At 42.2% G+C, this 22,583-nt stretch overlaps 1 protein-coding gene and 1 non-coding gene across 4 annotated transcripts in view; both read left to right on the forward strand.

Annotated features, from left to right (window-relative positions):
* IDO2 (indoleamine 2,3-dioxygenase 2) overlaps positions 1 to 22,583 on the forward strand; it is a 71,384-nt gene that overhangs the window by 36,663 nt on the left and 12,138 nt on the right. For all 3 annotated transcript variants that reach the window (XM_002756985.7, XM_008979368.5, XM_078346903.1), the window contains 3 exons: positions 1,175 to 1,274; positions 3,099 to 3,216; positions 21,941 to 21,992. In XM_002756985.7, the coding sequence (XP_002757031.3) occupies positions 1,175 to 1,274; positions 3,099 to 3,216; positions 21,941 to 21,992 (270 nt within the window). The remainder of the gene's footprint in view (positions 1 to 1,174; positions 1,275 to 3,098; positions 3,217 to 21,940; positions 21,993 to 22,583) is intronic.
* On the forward strand, positions 11,586 to 11,692 carry LOC118146978 (U6 spliceosomal RNA). Its single transcript, XR_004733161.1, has one exon. It is a non-coding gene; the product is annotated as a U6 spliceosomal RNA (small nuclear RNA).

The raw sequence follows: 22,583 nt of genomic DNA on the forward strand, positions 1-22,583 counted from the left end.
ATGTTGGCCAGGCTGAACTCGAACTCCTGACCTCAGCTGATCCATCCACCTTGGCCTCGCAAAGTGCTTACAGGCATAAGCCACTGTGCCCGGCCAGTTCTCACAACATCTGATGACTTAAAAGTGTGACACTTGTCCAGGCGCGATGGCTCACGCCTGTAATCCCAGCACTTTGGGAGGCCGAGGAGGGTGGATTACAAAGTCAGGAGATCGAGACCATCCTGGCCAACATGGTGAAACCCTGTCTCTACTAAAAATACAAAAAAATTAGCTGGGCATGGTGGCACACGCCTGTAGTCCCAGCTACTGGGGAGGCTGAAGCAGGAGAATTGCTTGAACCCGGAAGGCGGAGGTTGCAGTGAGCTGCGATAGCGCCACTGCACTCCAGCCTGGTGCCTGGCAACACAAAGAGACTGTCTCAAAAAAAAAAAAAAAAAAAAAAGTGTGACACTTCCCCCCACCTCCTGCCACCATGTAAGATGCTTACTTCTCCTTCATCCATGACTGAAAGTTTCTGGAGGTCTCCTAACCATGCTTCCCATTAAGCCTAAGTATCTCTGAGTCAATTACACCTCGTTTCCTGATAAATTACCCAGTCTCAGGTAGTTCTTTACAGCAGTGTGAGAACAAACTAATATACATGTGGATGGATTACAGGCAGCACTGGCCTAGTCATGAAACTCTTTCCAGCCTGGTCCTGTGATTGGCTGTATGACCCTGGGGAAGCTACTTTGTTTCTCTGGTTTCATACCTGTAAAAAAATAAAGCATGGACTTAGCTGTTGCCTGGGTCTCTAGCTCCAAGACTCTGGCTTTTGTTAGGAATGACATGATGGACCATAGAACTGGCTCTGTGGAGAATCAGCTACATCTCTTACTAGGAACTTCTCATTTAGCCAGTTACTCCACTGCGGGGATGGTCCAGGACCATCAGGACCATGGGAGACACTGGGAGGCTGCCTGTCGGGTGAACATGAGATTGAACTCATCTGTTCTCTTTCCTCCCTGAACGTTGCTGAAGGTAGATGCTCATCCTCAGGGATGTCTAATGGAGAGGAAGAAGTTGTGCAGTAACTAAATAATCGCAGTTATCTAGTTCGGCAGGGACCTCTGGGCAGTGAGTACTCACGGTACAGTCTCCACACCACTAACTATGTGATCCTCTCCTTCCCAAGGAACCTGGAAACCATCATCTCATTTCCTGGGGGAGAGAGCCTGCATGGTTTTATACTGGTGACTCTTTTGGTGGAGAAAGCAGCAGTGCCTGGGATAAAGGTATCTTCTCACTTCATAGCACCTTTTCCTTTTAAATGACTTTGAGCTTTGCACTTCTCAATACAAATGAACGTAGACCCTGTCCTGCTTAGTTCAAGTCTGAGAGAAGAGATCTAAGTTCTAGGTCACCATATTCGCTCCCGTTTCTCAATTCCTATAAAACTTGGAAAGGACCTTATGTCCATTCAATAAACAGACATTGTTCGGGGCAATGGAAAATTGGATCGAATAAGACAGACATTGTCCCAGCCCTGACAGAAGCTCATGATGGATGCTGTGGATCAAGATGAATTAACATGGATTACAGGCGTGAGCCACTGCACCCGGCCTCAAACTGGAATTTCTTCAGGAGTCAGACAGGTACCAGGAAGGCTGGACAGAAGACAGTAGACAGTGGTGCAGCCTGTGATCAGCTACAGTGCTATAGGAGATGTTAATGCCTTGCCTAAAAATATTTCAGTTAGATTTCTTCTGCCTTCCCTTACTACCTTCCTTTTTTTTTTTTTTCCACTGAGGTGGAGTCTCGTTCTGTCACCCAGGCTAGAGTGCAGTGGCGTGATCTCAGCTCACCTCAACCTCTACCTCCTGGGTTCAAGTGATTCTCCTGCCTCAGCCTCCTGAGTAGCTGGGATTACAGGCATGTGCCACCATGCCCAGCTAAGTTTTTTATTTTTAGTGGAGATGAGGTTTCACCATGTTGGTTAGGCCTCGAACTACAGACCTTGTGTTCTGCCTGTCTCAGCCTCCCAAAGTGCTTGGATTACAGGTATGAGCCAGCACTACATCCCTTGATAAGCATATATCGAGCACCTACTGTGTCCTCAATGGGATGACCCATTGCTGGCATGATTATTACAGCACTTTCTTTCCCTCTCAATAGTTAAACTCCATGCTTACTTTAGTTCTCAACCGTGTGTCTAGCCCACTGAAAGATACAGAATCAAATATCGGCCTTCCAAGTGTAGTTCAGATAAAGTGGAGACTCCAGGAAGGCTTCCCAGGAGAGGGGGTTTTAAAGCTGGGGGCCCTGTAGAATCTGTGTATTAGATCATTTTCACACTGCTATGAACATTCTACCTGAGACTCGGTAATTTATAAAGGAAAGCGGTTTAATTGACTCACAGTTCTGCATGGACAGGGAGGCCCCAGGAAACTTACAACTATGGAGGAAAGGGAAGGGGAAGCAAGGATCTCTTAGCAAGATGGCAGGAGACAGAGAGAGATAGAGAGAGAGAGAGAGAGAGAGAGAGAGAGAGAGAGAGAGAGAGAGAGAGAGCGCAAAGGAGGGAATGGCCAAACACTTTCAAACCGACAGATCTTGTGAGAACTGTCCCTCGTATCATGAGAACAGCATGGAAGAAACTGCCCCCATAATCCAATCACTTCTCACCAGGACCCTCCCCCAACATGTGGGGATTACAATCCAAGATGAGATTTGGGTGGGGACACAGAGCCAAACCATATTAACCTGACTTTATATGAGACAGCTTCGGAGCAAGGTAGTTGAAGATGCAGAAGAACTGATCATAATATGTGACAAGTCCGAAAGAAGAAAACAGTAAAATAATAGAACTCAGGCCCTTGGGAGGTACAAGAAGTAACAGCCAGCTGAAATTCCAGAAACACCTAAGGGTCCGTCTGGGAGGTACCCAGGGAGCTATTGGCTGTCAGGCCGACCCCACAGTGGGTCTAGCTTACGATGCTCCCAGAAAGCTCTGCCAAACTGTCCGGTCTTCCCCTGGGTTCCCACAGCACGAGGCTTCCTCTGCCTGCATGGACTTTAAGGGAGTGCTAATAAGTTGTGCACACGAATCTTATCCCCAGGCTCTTGTTCAGGCCATGAATGCCATCTTGCAGCCCAGCCAGGAGGCCCTGCTCCAAGCCCTGAAGCAACTGAGACTTTCTATTCAGGACATCACCAAAACCTTAGGGAAGATGCATGGTAAGGTGCTTCCAATGCTCCTGAAAGATCCCCCTGGGGTTCTGGGCTCTGCTTGGGGGAAGAGAGCCTGGAGACCAAGCATGTCCTAAAGGAGTGATGATACATTTGTCCACTAGATGACGCTGGTGGACTATCTTTGTTTTGGGATCAATGCATATTATCTTGGAGAGCTATTGTCACAGCTTTGTCCTTTCTATTCTCCCGTGACTAAGATGGTTTCCCTTCTACAGTAGCCAGATATTTCTTAAGCATGTTGAAGTCTTGCCTGAAGCTTGGGAGGAGGGGATGGGATGCCCAGTAATGCTGGTCGCGTGTGCCCCATCCCGCAGCGTTAGGTACTGCAGGGTAGTTTGTCTGCACTCTCTAATGCCCCTTTTATTCTACCCGTCTCTGCTGGTTACCAAGATGTCTGACCTTGGTTTTAAGCCTTGTCTAACGGATGGCTTGTGCTGCTTTTCTGCAGCTAGGGCAGGCCGAGTTGTCATAGGTGGGAAAGTTGTCAGAATCAAAATGGAGTCACTTGCATTGACGAAATTTTTAAACCTTGACAACGAGAGCTGGGGAAGGCTACCAAGACAGAGCTCTCATGCATAAATGCCTGATAACAAAATCTTTTCCAAAGACTCTGCAAAAATCACAACACTGACAACCCTATGCAAAAAAATAACTTCCATGAGGACATCTGCCCAGTAACTCCCTATCTAATGTTGGCCTGGTGCCATCCTTTTTATTGGTGCTCATAGCCAAGGATAACGATCTCAAAACAGTTATGTAAGTGTCCTCATTTTTCCTTTAAAGACCTTTGACTTCCTTTATCTATCTGAGTACCCACATTGTTTACTATGGCACACTTATTCCCATTGCAATGCCCTATTCCAGGATAAATATCGATTTCTATTAGGTAGCCTCCCCCTGTTACTTAGGTTAACATAGGCATGGTCAGTTACTCAGCTCACTCTTTCTAAATCGGTTATATCTTATTCTGGTTACTGCATACAGTTTCCAACATCTAAGAGGCTCTTTAGATTCTTCTCTCAGAGGAATCTGAATAATGTGTTTACGAGGGGTGTGATTTCTTAACAAATCAGATTCTAAGTATCCTTTTCCTTGAATCCTGCTTCTCTACAAGAAAGAGAGATTCTGGGAAAAGAGAGTGTTTACAGGAAGCAGGACAGGATGGAGGGAGAAAGACACTAGGTGGTGCCGAGCTCTGTTAACTCCTACTAAAAAAGTAAATACATTTGTCCTTCCAGCCTCTCAGCACTAGTAGAAATCTATCTGAAGTAATAAGATTAGGTATTATTTCCATTCAATTTCCCGGTTTTATATTTGTATTATCTCCATTTCCTTGAATTTTAATTTAAAGTCCTCAGGATCACATCAGCAGGCCTTCTGCCAAACAACTCCCCCAAATTGTATGGCGGCTTTGCCAAGCTGAAATGAGATGAGATGTGTTTTAACTTTGCCAAGAAAGCCTGAATCCAACACTCGGGACATCGAGGTTATTAGGGAGACCGCGCAGGTGTCTTCGGATCACATGGATGAGCTCAAGAAAGTAGTTTTGGAAGATTATGAGAAGCTTTCCACCCGGCCCCAGTGCATGTATCAGTAAGATGGTGCCCGCAGTGTCTGGCTGTCACAGGCTTTCCTAGGGCTCACTTCTTTTTATTTTTATTTTATTTTTTTTGAGACAGAGTCTCTCTCTGTCACCCAGGCTGGAGTGCAATGGTGCGATCTCGGCTCACTGTCGCCTCTGTCTCCTGGGTTCAAGCAATTCTCTTGCCTCAGTCTCCTGAGTAGCTAGGCCTACAGGCGTGCACTCCCACATCCAGCTAATTTTTCTTATTTTTAGTAGAGACGGGGTTTCACCATATTGGTCAGGCTGGTCTCAAACTCCTGACCTCAGGTGATCTGCCTACCTTGGGCTCCCAAAGTGCTGGGATTGTATAGGCGTGAGCCACTGTGCCTAGCCCAGACTCTCTTTTTAACCCCAGGTCAAACCCCTGTGCTCTCCTGCTCAGCTTCTGAGCAGGTTATTAGGGAGACTGTGCAGGTGTCTTCAGATCACATGGATGAGCTCAAGAAAGTAGTTTTGGAAGATGATGAGAAGCTTTCCACCCAGCCGCAGTGTATGTATCAGTAAGATGGTGCACTTACTGCAGGGCCACTGCCCCTGTGTTCCGAAAAGGCACGTTTTCCTACACAGACATAATTTATTTTAAATGTTTTACTCATAGTTACTTTCATCTAGATGGAGAAATAGCTGAATGGATTGGACTGTGTTTTCTAACGATGGCCCCATGCCATCCTGCATGCTCCTCCACCATGTGGCCTGAGCTCTCCTTTCATCCAGGGGTGGACTCTGGCCCTGCTTGTGATGTGCGTGTCGCCGATATAATGTAGTAGAGGGGACAGCACAAGACTTCTGAGGCAAGACTAGAAAACGTGATGCAGGTTCCACCATATGTCCTGAGCCATTAGATAAAGAGTCCATCTCCCCTGAGGCCACAATGCTGTGCAAACTGCTCAGACAAATCACATCAAACAGCCAAGTGTCGCTTCCCCAGTTGGCTTCTGTCCAAGGCGAAGGTGCCTGCAGATGATTCTAGGCTCCCACCTCAACTTATGTCCCATCTTGAAGTCTTCTCAACTGAGGCACCAGCCACTCTAGAGCAGAGACAAGCCATTGCCACTTCATCCTGCCCAGATTCCCCAGCAGTCACCCATGCTGGCATGCAGTGGTGCGACCCTGGCATAGAGTGGTTGTTTCACGCCCCTAAGTTTGGCGTGGTTTCTATGCAGCACAAGAGTAACAGCCACTAGAAACTGCAGGACTTAAGGAATCACACGAACCCTCCAGTCATGGTCTCTGGTTTGTGATTATTAACTTTCTTCTGCATGATAAATAGAGCTTGGCTGGACTTTTTCCCTCTGCTTCCATTCCCAAAAATGGAGCGGACCACACAATTGCTTCTTTCAAAGCCCAACTTTAGGAAGAGTCATGAGCTCTAATCCCTTCATCCATAAATACTTCCTTTCCAGGCACGTAGACTCCCTTCACACACAGGCTGAGTAGACAATGCCTGTTGCAGACTGCAGTGGCATTTTGGAGAGCCACCCTCCTGGTACCTAAGTCACTAGTCCTTTGCCCAGCTTTTCTCAGTTTTGTACAGCACTTACTTCTGAGTGGAATTGCAGTGAGCCGAGATCACGCCATTGCACTCCAGCCTGGGCGATAGAGCAAGACTCTGTCTCAAAAAAAAACAAACACAAGAAAATAAGTTTTTTGTTTTAGCAGTAATGAGTCGTCAAAGGGTTTCTTTCTAACAATTTAATGTATGCGTTTAAATCAGGTTTCTTACTGAGTGAATTGGGGCTGTAGTGTGAACTTCTGCTACCGTTTCTTTCTCTTTAGTTCCCTTGATTTCATGGAACGAATTTTCCATCTTAGCTTGTGAACTTATTCTGTCTAAACTCAATTGAACGTAATTAACACTGGGATTCTTCTTGAATTAATTCTATGTCATTATAAAATCATACAGACATTTATTTCTTTTTCTTTTTGACCTAGGAAGGATGTTCACAGGCCAGACATGGTGGCTTACACCTGTAATCCCAGCACACTGGGAGGCCGAGGTGGGCAGATCACCTGAGGTCAGGAGTTAGAGGCCAGAGTAGCCAACATGGTAAACCCTGTCTCTACTAAAAACACAAAAATTATTTGTGCATGGTGGCACATGCCTGTAATCCCAACTACTCAGGAGGCTGAGGCAGGAGAATTGCTTGAACCTGGGAGGCAGAGGTTGCAGTGAGCCGAGATCCTGTGACTGCACTCCAGCCTGAGTGACAGAGCAAGACTCTGTCTCAAAGAAAAGAAGACATACACAATATATTGTTAGGTGAGAAAAGCAGATTACAGAACTTGTGTAAGAGCCTATTTTAATAAAAACACACGTATTTAGCAAAATAAACGGACAAATGATATTAAAATATATACATTGATTATTTCAACATAGAGGATGATAGTTGATTTTGCTTAACTTCTTCCCCCCTTTTTCTATTTGAATATTCTATAATGGAGTTATTTCTTAAATAGGGTTAGAAAGTGAGGAGTTCTTAAACTTAGATTAGCCTGAATGTGCCCCTAGAGGCTCCTTTTAGCAGAGTGAATGTCTCTGTTCAGCCTGAATCTGGGAAACTGTTTCTACCCTATAAACTGGAGTGTCCTTCAGAAATGACATTCACTCAAACTTCCTTTCAGGCAGACTGTATATTAGCAATTTCTGATATGAACAGTTTAAAACAAAAAACCTTTAGATTAATTAACACCAAAAGAATAATTGAGAAAATACAAATCCTCACTTTAAAAAACAACCAAAGTAAATACCAAAAACAATTATACAAAGTTACATTATCTAAACTTAGTTTACTGCAAAAATCAAGTGAGCACATTGGAAGTTGCTGGCCTCCACTCGCACTGCTCATAGTCCCACGCTCTCTTCTCCAGCCACTCACTAGCCCATGCACGAGGTCTGTACACACGACGATGCATGATGTTTTTTGGTTCCTGCAGTATAATAGGAACCTTAACATTTCAATTAAAAGGCAAAATGAGGACATTTACATTTGCCATAAGACTATAAAATTCCTCTTCTTCTTCTTCTTTTTTAAGCGATTGAGTCTTTCTCTGTCTGCCAGGCTGGAGTGCAGTGGCATGATCTCGGCTCACTGCAACCTCTGCCTCCCGGGTTCAAGTGATTCTCCTGCCTCAGCCTCCAGAGTAACTGGGATTACAGGCACGCGCCACCATGCCTGGCTAACTTTTTGTATTTCTAGTAGAGATGAGGTTTCACCATGTTGTCTAGGCTGGTCTCAATCTCCTGACCTCAAGTGATCCATCTGCCGCAGCCTCCCGACGTGCTGGGAATTACAGGCATAAGCCACCACATCCAGGCTAAAATTCCTCTTCTGAAGAATAATATTATAGTACTTGAATATATGGTTTAAAAAAATTATCTACTAAGTGAAAGGGCACCATTTTACAAGCACTAAACTTAAATGAGTTCCAACACTCTTAATAATGTAATTCAAAAACAAGTCTAGTGTTGACAGAGGCTCCCATAACTAAAACTGCATTAACAGGCACAATGAATGTTGCAAACAGTTAACAGGCACCACGTTTAACAGGGCAGACAACATTTGCTTCTGCACCCACACTTACTCAATTATACCGTTAAAAAAGACGGTGCTGTTCAAGCTATGAATGCCTTACAAAAGAAATCACTTTAATAAATACAGTAAATGCTAAAACTCTAGCTAAACTATCACGCAAGAGGTATAACCAAGACAAACGTGATTCATAACATGAGCAACTTGCATTCAAAATGAACTTCACCTCTGTATTTTACTAAAAAGTCAGACTTTATGGATTAACCCAGCTGCTTCCTGAATGACAAAAGTGGCATGACTCAAAATGAAAATAAGACTCTGTCTACAAATGTCTGACGGTAATAAATTGTAATATACAATGCGTACAGGAGTCTTACAGAGCAATAAACTCTCCTAGGAAATAAAAATATTTTATACCTTTAAAATCCAAAGTAAAATTTAAAAAAATCATTGCTGGGTGCAGTGGCTCACACCTGTAATCCCAGCCCTTAGGGAGACCGAGGCAGGATTGCTTGAGCCCCGGAATTTGAGACCAGCCTGGGCAACATAGCAAAACCCGATCTCTACAAAAAAAAAAATGCAAACATTAGATGGGCATGGTGGCGAGTGCCTGTGGTCCCAGCTACCCTGGAGGCTGAGATGGGAGGATGCACCTCAAAGCTGCAGTGAGCCAAGGTCGCACCACTGAAGCCTGGGAATGGAGTAAGACCCTGTCTCAATCCATAAATAAATAAATATCATTTATGAAAAATATTCTCTAGTCAGAATTAATACCTCAACCAGTCAAACATCAGGAAGTGACATTACAGCTACTTAATATACAAAGGGACACCTTTTCACCAGCCATTGTCTTCCGATATTTCTGTTCCAGAATCATACAGACTCTCCCTTCCCTACACTCCCCATCCCATCATTTCTTCAGACCATGGAAACAGAATTTGTTGAACACCAAAAATGTGTTGCTACGGTGGTGCACAAACCATAACATTTGCTGTTGTCCAGCTGAAGGTATGAAGCCGGCTGGCGACTGGCTAGCAAATGCCTGCTCTGTAGCCCTGACTTCTCCACCAATTCCCTTCTCTCCTTTCCTAGCCTCTCTGAGTTTCTGAAGGGATAGTTTCGGAGGTCCCACATAACTGTCGAAGCCTACTGTAGACACAGCAAGAAGATCCTCTCCACTGGTCACTTCCGATTCTCTTAGTCTCGGTCACTTGCCTCGGATGTTAGAAAGCTGATGAACGCACATACACATTCTCGAACACTTTCTTGGGTATTTCCCATTTGAGACATGGCATGTTTCATTATCCTTGCGATACGTGCAGTAAAACAATGTATATCTTATTCTCTGCAACTTTCTTTTGAACCATTTGTACCTTCATGACCGTTCATGCTGTCCTCACTGTCACCATGAGGCTGTGTAATGTAATGACTCCTCCAGTGCAGTCTTCAGAAGTTCCCAGCGCAGAAGCCCGTGTCATGCAGTGGTCTCCATGCACCTCCAGTGCAGCTCTGGCTGCCTCCCATGTCTCATCAGCTGTTTAGTTGACAGAAAACGGCTTCAAGGGAACCAGTTCCCGTGTGGAGCTCTGCTTCCAGGACTCAGCCTCCCTTCCCTCCTGCCCATGTTAATGCTTTTTTCTTTTTCTTTCTTTTTTCCTTTTCTTTTTTTCTTTCTTTTTTTTTTTTTTTTTTTTTTTACAGTCATTCTGTCACCGAGGCTGGAGTGCAATGGTGTGATCTTGGCTCACCACAACCTCCACCTCCCTAGTTCAAGCAATTCTCCATGCCTCAGCCTCCCAAGTAGCTAAGTTTATAGGTGCGCACCACCATGCCCAGCTAATTTTTTGTATTTTTAGTAGAGATGAAGTTTCGCCACATTGCCCAGGCTGGTCTCGAACTCTTGAGCTCAAGCAATCTGCCCACCTTGGCCTCCCAAAGTGGTAGGATTACAGGTGTGAGCCACCACGCCAGGCCTCATGTTAATGCTTCTAAAGTTGGTCTTCACACCTTTAGAAATTCCTTCAGTACATCCTTTGGGACTTCCTCTAGTGAGCGTCTACTGTTGGTAAACTCTCCCATCTAAAAATTACCTTGTTTCTCCTCAATTCCTGAAGGATATTTTGACTAGCAGCTATATCCTTTTAGATGTTTGATATGCCAGAACAATAGTTTCTGGTTTCCATGGTTGCTATTGAGACATTCGCTGTCAGTTTATCTTTCTCCCCGACTATGTGCACAAGTTTCTCTGTACCTGTCTACTTTTTGTGTTGCCCAATTTGCTGGCCTTAGGTTTCATTTTGCTTCTTCTTTTTTTTTGAGATGGAGTCTTGCTCTGTTGCCCAGGCTGGAGTGCAGTGGTGCGAACTTGGCTCACTGCAACCTCCATCTCCTGATTAAAGTGATTCTCCTACCTCAGCCTTCCAAGTAGCTGGGATTACAGGTGCCCACCAACACACCCAGCTAATTTTTGTATTTTTAGTAGAAACAGGATTTCAGCATGTTGGCCAGGCTGGTCTCAAACTCCTGACCTCAGGTAATTCACCCACCTCAGCCTCCCAAAGTGCTGGAATTATAGGTGTGAGCCACCACACCCAGCCGCAATTTAAAAATTTTTTATTTTCTTCCTCAAGAGAATGAGAAGAAAAGTTAAATGTAAGCTTTAGAAGTCTTGCCCAATAGCCAATCTGGAAATATTCTCCATAAATATTCACCAGAGGCAGCCAGTGACCATGGGTTGCTTTTGGTGAGAGGAACTGATGGGGTCAGGAATGGGAGGAAAGCATACTTTTCATTAGACACCTTGCTGAACTTTGTATATTGTTAGCCAAATGCATGTCTTACCGAGACTTCATAAATTAAATAATTTCTTTAAAAATAATTGAAAAATATTTTAAAGGCTTGTTTAATTGATGGTGATTATAAGACATCCAGTAGAAATATGAGGCTTTAAAAGTGGGGACTGGCCAGGCGCAGTGCCTCATGCCTTTAATCCCAACACTTTGAGAGTCTGAGGCAGGAAGATTGCTTGAGCCTAGATATTTGAGACTAGCCGGGGAAATATAGTGAGACTATACAAAAATTAGCTGGGTGTGTTGGTGGGCACCTGTAATCCCAGCTACTTGGAAGGCTGAGGTAGGAGAATCACTTAAATCAGGAGATGGAGGTTGCAGTGAGCCAAGTTCTTTAAAAAAAGAAAAATTGTGCTCGCTTCAGCAGCACATATATTAAAATTGGAATGATACAGAGAAGATTAGCATGACCCTTGCACAAGGATGACATGCAAATTCGTGAAGCATTCCTTATTTTTTAACAGACTTAGAGCCAAATCAAGAACGAACTGTCATTCACAATTGCTACAAAGAGAATAAAATACCTAGAAAAACAACTAACAAGGAACCCAGAGGACCTCTTCAAGGAGAACTACAAACCACTGCTCAACGAAATAAGAGAGGACACAAACAGATGGAGAAACATTCCATGTTCATGGTTAGGAAGAATCAATATCGTGAAAATGGCCATACTGCCCAAAGTAATTTACAGACTCAATGCTATTCCCATCAAGCTACCATTGACTTTCTTCACAGAACTGGAAAAAAACCACCTTGAACTTCATATGGAACCAAAAGAGAGCCCGCATAGCCAAGTTAATTCTAAGCAAAAAGAACACAGCCAGAGGCATCACACTACCGAACTTCAAACTATACTACAAGGCTACAGTAATCAAAACAGCATGGTACTGGTACCAAAACAGAGATATAGACCAATGGAACAGAACAGAGGCATCGGAGGCAACACAACATATCTACAACCATACAATCTTTGATAAACCTGATAAAAACAAGCAATGGGGAAAGGATTCCCTGTTTAATAAATGGTGTTGGGAAAACTGGCTAGCCATGTGCAGAAAGCAGAAACCGGAACCCTTCCTGACACCTTACACTAAAATTAACTCCAGATGGATTAAAGACTTAAACATAAGACCTGACACCATAAAAGCCCTAGAAGAAAATCTAGGCAAAACCATTCAGGACATAGGAGTAGGCAAGGACTTCATGACCAAAACACCAAAAGCATTGGCAGCAAAAACCAAAATAGACAAATGGGACCTAATGAAACTCCACAGCTTCTGCACGGCAAAAGAAACAGTCACTAGAGTGAATCGGCAACCAACAGAATGGGAAAAAATTTTTGCAGTTTACCCATCTGACAAAGGGCTGATATCCAGAATTTACAAAGAACTCAAACAGATTTACAGGAAAAAAACAAACAAGCCCATTCAAAAATGGGCGAAGGATATGAACAGACACCTTACAAAAGAAGACATACATGAGGCCAACAAACATATGAAAAAATGCTCATCATCACTGGTCATCAGAGAGATGCAAATCAAAACTACATTGAGATACCATCTCACACCAGGTAGAATGGTGATCACTAAAAAATCTGGAGACAACAGATGCTGGAGAGGATGTGGAGAAATAGGAACACTTTTACACTGCTGGTGGGAGTGTAAATTAGTTCAACCATTGTGGAAGACAGTGTGGCGATTCCTCAAGGACCAAGAAATAGAAATTCCATTTGACCCAGCAATCCCATTACTGGGTATATATCCAAAGGACTATAAATCGTTCTACTATAAGGACACATGCACACGAATGTTCACTGCAGCACTGTTTACAATAGCAAAGACTTGGAACCAATCCAAATGCCCATCGATGATAGACTGGACTGGGAAAATGTGGCACATATACACCATGGAATATTATGCAGCAATCAAAAATGATGAGTTCGTGTCCTTTGTAGGGACATGGATGAATCTGGAGAACATCATTCTCAGCAAACTGACACAAGAACAGAAAATGAAATACCGCATATTCTCACTCATAGGCAGGTGATGAACAATGAGAACACATGGACACAGGGAAGGGAGCACTACATACTGGGGTCTGTTGGGGGGAATAGGGGAGGGACAGTGGCAGGGGGGAGCTGGGGAGGGATAACATGGGGAGAAATGCCAGATGTGGGTGAAGGGGAGGAAGGCAGCAAAACACACTGCCACGTGTGTACCTATGCAACTATCTTGCATGTTCTGCACATGTACCCCAAAACCTAAAATGCCATAAAAAAAAGAAAAGAAAAATTAGCTGGGTGTAGTGGTGCGTGTGCCTGTAGTCCCAGCTACTTGTGAGGCTGAGGTGGGAAGATCACTTGAACCCAGGAGGTCGAGGCTGCAGTGAGGAGTGATGATGCTACTGCACTCCAGCCTGGGTGACAGAGCCTGTCCCAAAATCAATAAATAAAAGAATGACACCAAAGAGATGTAGTTTGGTGGTCGTGACCATGGCTTGTCTAGTTGAATCTACTGGAGTGGATTGTGTGTCCACAATGCCTTGCCCTGTATGTCAGTAATGAAGCACTGGCCACGTGACTTCCCTGAGGTGGGTTGGTAGCGAACATTAAGAATGTCATGTGAAAATACTGGAGTCATTCTAGGTGTGAGGTTTTACAACATTGACCCAACGCAATGATTTTCTGAGTTTTGCATTGTTTAAAAGCTATTTCCCAATGTAAAACCTAAATTTCTATTCCTGAAAAATTTAAAAAGCAAGTTTCTTGAGGTTTCCCCTGCAAAATGATAATAATACTTACAACACAAAATTTTGAAAAGATGAAGGTCAGTTAATCAAGAGAAAACATTATATTTTTCTTGAGATTCATGTGGGTTTAAAAGGGAAAGCTGCCTGGCCAATATGTTTTGTGTTTAGCTGAACAATGAGAACAGGGTCATTGGAAGACATTTAGCCAGGCCCTAAATGGAGCTGGCCTTGGCCATTTGGGCAGAAGTTTAATCCTTGATGTTATTTTTCTACTTCATTAGAAAGTCCTGTGGAAGGAAAAGCCACACGGAGAGGTTTCATCACATTTATATTTAGATCTTCTGGGTCCCCGGCAGGATTATGTCATTGGCTTTTGGGAATTGCCCTTCTTAGCCAAAATGCCCACATTAAATGTGAAAGCAAGGGAACTTACACGGTCCTCCTCCTTCACCAGCTCTGAACTGGTAGAGGAGGAAGTTCTCTATGTGGTACTCTCTCAACCGTCCTCAGAGTCAGGTCCCACAATACACTGATATCTTCAAGATAAATCAGTTGGGGATAATGAAAAGAATGTCAGATTCAGAATCAGAATATCTAGCTCTAACTCTATTCATAGCCACAACCATTATAACTATGCTATACACTATCATGCTATTTTGGGCCCAATTTTCTTGTTTTTCTTTTTGTTTTGTCTTGTTTTGTTTTTTTGAAACAAGGTCTTTCTTTGTTGCCTGGGCTGGAGTACAGTGTCACAGTCATGATCATAGCTCACTGCAGCCACAGCCTCCAATTCCTGGGCTCCCACAATCCTCCCTCCTCAGTCTCCCAAAGTGCTGGGATTACAGGCAGGAGCCGCCATTCCCAACTTCTATGCTTTTAAAAAATAAAATATTTAATTACATATAATATAGAATATATAGAATAATTGTAAAATACCCTCATACTCAACTTCCACCTTAAGAAACAGATTATTACCAAAAACTGTCGCAACCTTCTGTGTTCTTATTTTTAATTTCATTCTCCCAAAACATTTCTTCCAGGTTTCATCATCTTATTATATTAATCATTCTCTTTCACTACTGAAAAAGTATTCCTAAACAGCATTTTATCATGATATGTTGTTTTGTTTTGTATGGTTTTGAAATGTGTCTAAAAACAATTAAAATGTATGAATTTCTTCCTGCAATTTTCCTATCTCACTAAGGGTCATCCACATTGGTCATACAGATAGAGCACAGATGTAGGTTTTCACCACGGTACAGCATCATTTTGTATAAATAAATTATGAGGTACTTATTCTGCACTTACATCTGTTTGTTTGTTTTGAGTTTGTTTTGCTATGAAAAGCGATGTCATTACCTATATTCATGCCTGTAGCTACAGGTTTTCTGTAGGGTGGACACCAGGGAGTTGAAGTGTTCAGCAGGATTGTACATACGTCTTTACTCTTGCTGGCCAACACCAATTTGTTCTTCACAATGTTTGAACTATGTTGAAATTCCACCTCCTCATCACATTTAATGTTGTTGACTTCATTTCTTCATTCACTAATTCATTTGTTCAGTCCTTTATTTGTTTGTTTATTGCCAGTCCGGTGGGTATATAATGGTGCTTCAACACGGTTTTACTTTGCATTTCTCTGATTTCCTTTCTAAATTTTTTAAAAAATATTTTTATATAGAAACAGAGTCTCACTACATTGCCCAGGTTTATCTTGAACTCCTGGCTTCAAATGATCCTCCACCTTGACCCTTCAAAGTGCCGAGATTGATTATAGGCATGTGCCACTGTGCTCAGCTGATTGCCCCAATTTCTGATGAGTTAACAATCTCCTCTCTGTGTGTGTGTGTGTGTGTGTGTGTGTGTGTGTGTGTGTCTGTGTGTATACAGGTACTCACCATTCATGCCTATTTTCTGTAAAATATATGTCTTTCCTCATTTTTTTTTTTTGAGACAGAGTCTCACTCTGTTGCCCAGGCTGGAGTGCAGCGGCGCGATCTCAGCTCACCACAACCTCCACCTCCTGGATTGGTTCAAGCAATTCTCCTACTTCAGCCTCCCAAGTAGCTGGGACTACAGGCACATGCCACCATGTCCAGCTAATTTTTGTATTTTTAGTAGAGATGGGGGTTTCATTATTTTGGCTAGGCTGGTCTTGAACTCCTGACCTTGTGATCCGCCAGCTTCGGCCTCCCAAAGTGCTGGGATTACAGGCTTGAGCCACTGCTCCTCACCGTCTTTCTTCATTCTTATGTTAATTAGGCTTTTATCTTACTTGTTGGTTTTTTTATAAGTTTTTTGTACAATCTGGAGTCTGATTTTTGTTAATTATATGTGTCGCAAATGTTACGGTTCATCTTATGCCTTTTGAAAGTAAAAGTTCTTAATTTAAATGTCGTCAACCTATCAATCATTTGTAAACGTTTGTGGTTTAAGAGGTCTTGCATAAGAAATTATTCTGTCACCATAAGTCATAAATACTTTTTTTTTTTTTGAGGCAGAGCCTTGCTCTGTTGCCCAGGCTAAAGTGCTTGATATCGGCTTGATCTCTGCTCACCGCAACCTCCACCTCCCGGGTTCAGCGATTCTCCGGCTTCAGCCTCCCAAATAGCTGGGATTATAAGCGTGTGCCACCACACCAGGCTAATTTTTGTATTTTTAATAGAGACAGAATTTCACTCTGTTGGCTAGGCTGATCTCAAATTTCTTATCTCAAGCAATCTGCCTCCTGAATGTGTGTGTTTTCTAGGCTCTCTGTTCTGTTTCATCTGTCTTTCCCTGCAACAATATCATCTGCCTTAAAAACTCTAGCTTCGAGGTATTCCTCATTTTCAAGTAGAGCAAACCCCATTGAATCAGCTAGCCAAGTTCCATTTTAAAAATCTATGTTGGAGCTGGGTGCAGTGGCTCACACCTGTAATCCCAGCACTTTGGGAGGTCAAGGCGGGCAGATCACTTGAGGTCAGGAGTTTGAGAACAGCCTGGCAAACATGGCAAAATGTTTGCCGTCCCTACTAAAAACACAAAAATTAGCTGGGCGTTGGGCTCCTGAATTCCAGCTACTTGGGAGGTTCAGGCAGGAGAATTGCTTGAACTCGGCAGGCAGAGGTTGCAGTGAGCCAAGATCACACCACTGTACTCCAGCCTGGGTGACAGAGCAAGATTCCATCTCCAAAAATAAAATAAAAAATTCAGATTGGAAATTTTGCTCAAATTTTATTAAATGTCTACATTAATTTGGAGAAAAACGACATGATTTTGATATTCTACTTAATATTTCTGTATTATGAATAAGGCAAATAGACAGAGAATAGTATAAAATAATGACTAAAATTCCTGGGTGAACTACGTCAAATCATTTCTTCATATTGCTGGATATTCTTCTTTTGTCATATGGCCTGAAATACAGAGAACTCTTCTCTTCAATATATTTCTTCTTTTAGATATTCATATTGAGTTTTCCTGTCTATGAACACAGTATAAGAGAATATATCCTTTTGGGAGGCCAAGGTGGGTGGATTACCTAAGGTCAGGAGTTTGAAACTAGCCTTGCCAATGTGGCAAAATCCCATCTTTGCTAAAAACACAAAAATTAACCAGGCGTGGTGATGCATGCCTGTAGTCCCAGCTACTTGGGAGACTTAGGCAGGGGAATTGCTTGAATCCAGGAGGCGGAGGTTGCAGTGAGCAAGACTGTGCCGCTGCACTCCAGCCTGGGCAACAGAGTAAGACTCTGTCTAAAAATAAATAAATAAATAAATAAAAATAACTTTTAAAATGAGACTACATTCTTTAATTTACTAGTTTTTCTTCAGTTTCTTTCAAGCTAAAAGGCTTACCTATCTTCTGCTTTATTCATAGTTACTTGATATTTTTGTTTCTAATTAATACAGTGTCTTTCAATTTAACTGCCTCTTACCTGTTCGTTGTCAATTTAAAAAATGATATTGATATTTGAATATCAACCTTAAATCTAGCACCTTGGTAAACACTATTATTCATTATAACAATTATCAGTAGATTATATGTGTTTTCTATTTATAAATTATATTGTTTGAGTAGAATGCTTTGTTTCTTCATTTATAAAATTAACAATTCTTATTTCTTTTTAATTTTTTTGCTTATTGTCCTGGCTAGGACCTCTAACACAGTATTGAGTGGAAGTGTTGATCCTTGTTTAGTTTCACATTAAAAAAATTGTTTTTATTTTTTTATTTTAGGAAGGGAGGAAGGCAGGAAGGGAGGAAAGGAGGAAGGGAGGGAGGAAGGAAGGGAGGCAGGGAGGGAGGGAGAGAAGGGAAGGAAGGAAATCGAGCAATGAGAGAGACATTACCGACCTGGATCTAGAGGTCTACAAGTTGATTTCTTTTTTTTCTTTTTTTGAGAGAAGGAAAGAAAAAAAAGGAGTGAAGGAGAGGAAGAAAGAGGAAGAAAAAGAAGGAGAGAGAAGGGAAATGTTGCTTTATACTAAAAAAAAAAATGGGTATTAATAATGGCCAATCAATGTTTCATTTAAACCTATGAGTAGGTGTGATGTGGTATTGACCAGAATGTATATTTTGTATATTTAAAGTGGAGAGCTCTATAAATATTTATTAAGTTTACTTGTTCCGGATCTGAGTTTGAGTCCTTGATATCCTTATTAATTTTCTGTCTCGTTGAGTCTAAGTCTCTTTATAGGTCTTATGTATCTGGGTGTTAGGATCGTTAGCTCTTCTTGTTGCATTGATCCTTTTACCACTATATCTTTGTTGCTTTAAGATCTATTTTATCAGATACGAGAATTGCAACTCCTGCTTTTTATTTATTCATTTATTTTTGCTCTCCATTTGGTTGGTAAATCTTTCTCCATCCCTTTGTTTTGAGTCTTTGTGTATCCTTGCAAGTGAAATGGGTCTGGATGTAACATGCCGTTGGGTTTTGGCTGTATCTTTTGATTGGGGGATTTAGTCGATTTAAATTTAGGATTACTGCCATTTAATGTTAACTGGCTGTTTTATCCATTCGTTGATGTAAATTCTTCTTTATGTTGATGCTCTTTACTTTTTGGTATATTTTTAGAAAGGCTAATACTGGTTGTTTCTTTCTATGTGTAATGCTTCTTTCAGAAGCTCTTGTAAAGCAGGCCTGGTGGTAATAAAATCTCTGAGTACTTGCTTGTTCATAAAAGATTTTATTTTTCCTTCAGTTGTGAAGCTTAGTTTGGCTGGATATGAAATTCTGGGCTGAAAGTTCTGTTCTTTAAGGATGTTGAATATTGGCCCCCACTCTCTTCTGGCTTGTAGAGTTTTTGCTGAGAGATCTGCTGTAAGTCTGATAGGCTTCCCTTTGTAATTAACCTGACCTTTCTCTCTGGCTGCCCTTAGTAATTTCTCCTTTGTTTCAACCCTGGTGAATCTAACGATTATGTGCCTTGGGGTTGCTCTTCTTGAGGAATATCTTTGTGGTGTTCTTTGTATTACCTGGGGTTGAATATTGTCCTGCTTTGCTAGTTTAGGAAAATTTTCCTGAATAATATCCTGAAGAATATTTTCCAGCTTGGATTCATTCTCTCCATTGCATTCAGGTACACCTATCAAATGTAAATTTGGTCTTTTCACATAGACCCACATTTCTTGGAGACTTTGCTCATTCCTTTTTATCCTTTTTTCTCTGATCTTGTCTTCTCGTTTTATTTCAGTAAGTTGGACTTCTACCTCTGATATCATTTCTTCTGCTTGAACAATTCGAGTGTTTAAACCTGTGCATACTTCTCGGAGTTCCTGCATTGCATTCTTCAGTTCCATTAATTCACTTATATTCCTCTCTAAGTTGTCTATTCTCATTAGGATTTCGTCAAACCTTTTTTCAAAGTTCTTAGTTTCTTTACATTTGGCTGCAACATGTTCTTTTAACTCACAGAAGTTTCTTATTATCCATCTTTGGAAGCCTGATTCTGTTAATGGGATGCACTCGTTCTCAATCAAGTCTTGTTCCCTTGTTGATGAGGAAGTGTGATCCTCTTTAGAGGGAGAGGCATTCTGATTTTGAGTATTCTCAGCCTTTTTATGCTGGTTTCTTCCCATCATTGTAAATTTATCCACCTGTCGTCTTTGTAATTACCAACTTTCAAATTAGGTCTCTGAGTGGACGTCCAAGTTGTTAATTCCCAGGGCCGAAATATGAGCAACGCACTGCACCAGCCAAAACAGCGGCGTTAAGACTGATGGTGCTTTTCTGCCCGGGAATCTCCAGTCTGGCTTCCTTCTTGAGTCTGTAATAGGCGACCCTGCCTTCCCAGAGCTCCAAACCTCGGTCAGAAGGGGAACCAGTCCCGTTTACTCTGCACCAAGAGCTGCCACGCCGAGGTGCTGGCACAACCACTGCGCCGGCCACAAGAGTCGCGCTGGTGACCCGTGTGGCTCCTCCAAGCCTCGGTCAGGAGGGGAACCAGTCCCGTTTACTCTGCACCAAGAGCTGCTGTGCCGAGGTGCCGACGAAACTGCTGCGCCAGCCACAAGAGTCATGCTGGCAACCCGTGGAGCTCCTCCACTGGGAATCTTCTGCTCTGTGACTGACCAGAATTTGTCTGAAAGTGTGGTGTCCTCTCGTTGTCTGAGCTTTTGCTGGGAGCTGCAATCCCGAGATGTTAGCGACTGGCCATCTTGGATTGTTCCTCTAAAAAAATTGTTTTTCATACTTTACTGTTAAGTATAATGTATACCATAGGCTTTTCTGTGGATTCCTTTTATCCATTTAAGAACATTATTCCTAATTAGCTGAAGTTTTCTGCATGTCTGTTTTAATCATAATGGATTTTTTTACATCTATTGAAATTGTTTTACATAAAAGATATTTTACATCTGTTGAAATGATTATTTCACTTTACCTTTTATAATATGTTAAGTTGGGCAAAATATTGAAGTATTGCCAGTCATTCTGCTTCAGCAAAAAGTAGTAGTTTCTTATCAGCTTTGGTGAAAATAGAGCATCAAATAAGCAAGACATAGAAATAGGACCCAGTAAAAATCTAGCGCATGGGGCATTGTCACATGTGAGCAGACAGAATGTGGCACCACCGAGTAGCATCTGGAGGCCTGGAGGCTGAAGGAATACATGAGTCATCCAGAAATTAGGGAGCAAGAAAAAGAAACAGGATCAAAGACTATTCGGGATGGTAGAAAAAGGAAGTTGATGGTGTGGAGATATTATTAGTTAGGTCTCGCATCAAAGATGTAGATAGATAGATATCTCAGAAACAGACAAAGATAGAGATCTCAGTAAGATAGACATATGCCAGGTGACAGAATTCAGAGAGGTCCTACTGTGAAAACAATAGAACAACCTTCAAAAGTTGATGAAAAGAAATTTAGTACAAATAAGAGGGCAGGCTTCCTTACATTACAATTTAATAAACTGGAAGAATCGATTATCCCTGAACATTGGAATAGATAAAAACAGCTGTTTCTATTACCGAAGGCAGTTAAACATGAAGCTAAGTGAACCTGTCTCTGACCTAGTGTGGCCGTCCCTGGGCAAGGGACACTTGCTCCGCTCCTCTGTCCTTTGCGGAATATTCAGACCTTCCATTGAGCATCCGTTAGTTTAGTTTTCATCTCTTGCGAAAGCCTTGAGAGAGGTGATTCTGTCTGCTTTTCTTCTCTTCCCTTCCCTCATTTTCTCAAACATCGCCTGTTTAAAATATTACATGTTTACAGGTGGCTTTGATCTCTTTTTAGTTGTTATTTTTAAGTACAAATAGAAAAGGCCAACATATGGAATAGTTTAGAAGTTCTGGGAGCACCCATGAGGGGGACTGCAGAAGAGAACATTCTATCCCTCCTCTGCTGCAGCTTTCATTCCAGCTTCCGTGCATATCAGATAGAGAAGGAGCTCTGAGAAAGCAGCGGGGCCCATGCACATGTAACCAATTGCTTTCTTTGCCTGTAGTAAAGTTCACATTTTGATTGCTTCTCCAGATTATGTAGATCCAGACATATTTTATGCAGTCATCCGGATCTTTCTCTCTGGGTAAGTATAGTTCAGTTGTTTTCCTGTGTGAGGTCTCTGTAGCATTGACCAAATGTGCAAGGTGAGAAACAGACAGAAGCTTCTTAGCGTAAGAAACATACCAACTGACCCTTGCTAGGAATCCACCCTCAGATAAAAGAAGTAGGATACCATCTGCACGACAAGTAACACTGAGGACTAAAGATTGAAGTTCAGAGTGATTGTCCCTAGGCAATTTAGATCCATTTGTATTCAGTCTTCGTAGAATTCTGGCTCAATGACAGAAGGAGAAGAAAAACACAGTACGCCACTCACACAGTTCTATCACTTACATCTATCTACTTTTTGCTCTTGTTATTAAGGCAAGTAGGGGGTGAATAGTGTAGTATAGGGTTGGATAGCATAGACTCTCTTTCTCAAGTTCCTGGATGAGCTACATTGTGGTTTGAATGAATGTGTCCCTCCAAAATTCATGTTAAAAATGAATTGTGACAGTGAGGTATTTGAAGGTGGGGCCTCTGGGAGGTGATTATGTCTCCTCTGAGAGGAGAAAACAACCCCCATGAGTGGAATTAATACCCTTAATAAGGGCTGGAGGGAGCTCCCCTGGCC

Source organism: Callithrix jacchus, chromosome 13 (assembly GCF_049354715.1).
Source record: "Callithrix jacchus isolate 240 chromosome 13, calJac240_pri, whole genome shotgun sequence".
Lineage (NCBI taxonomy): Eukaryota > Metazoa > Chordata > Mammalia > Primates > Cebidae > Callithrix > Callithrix jacchus.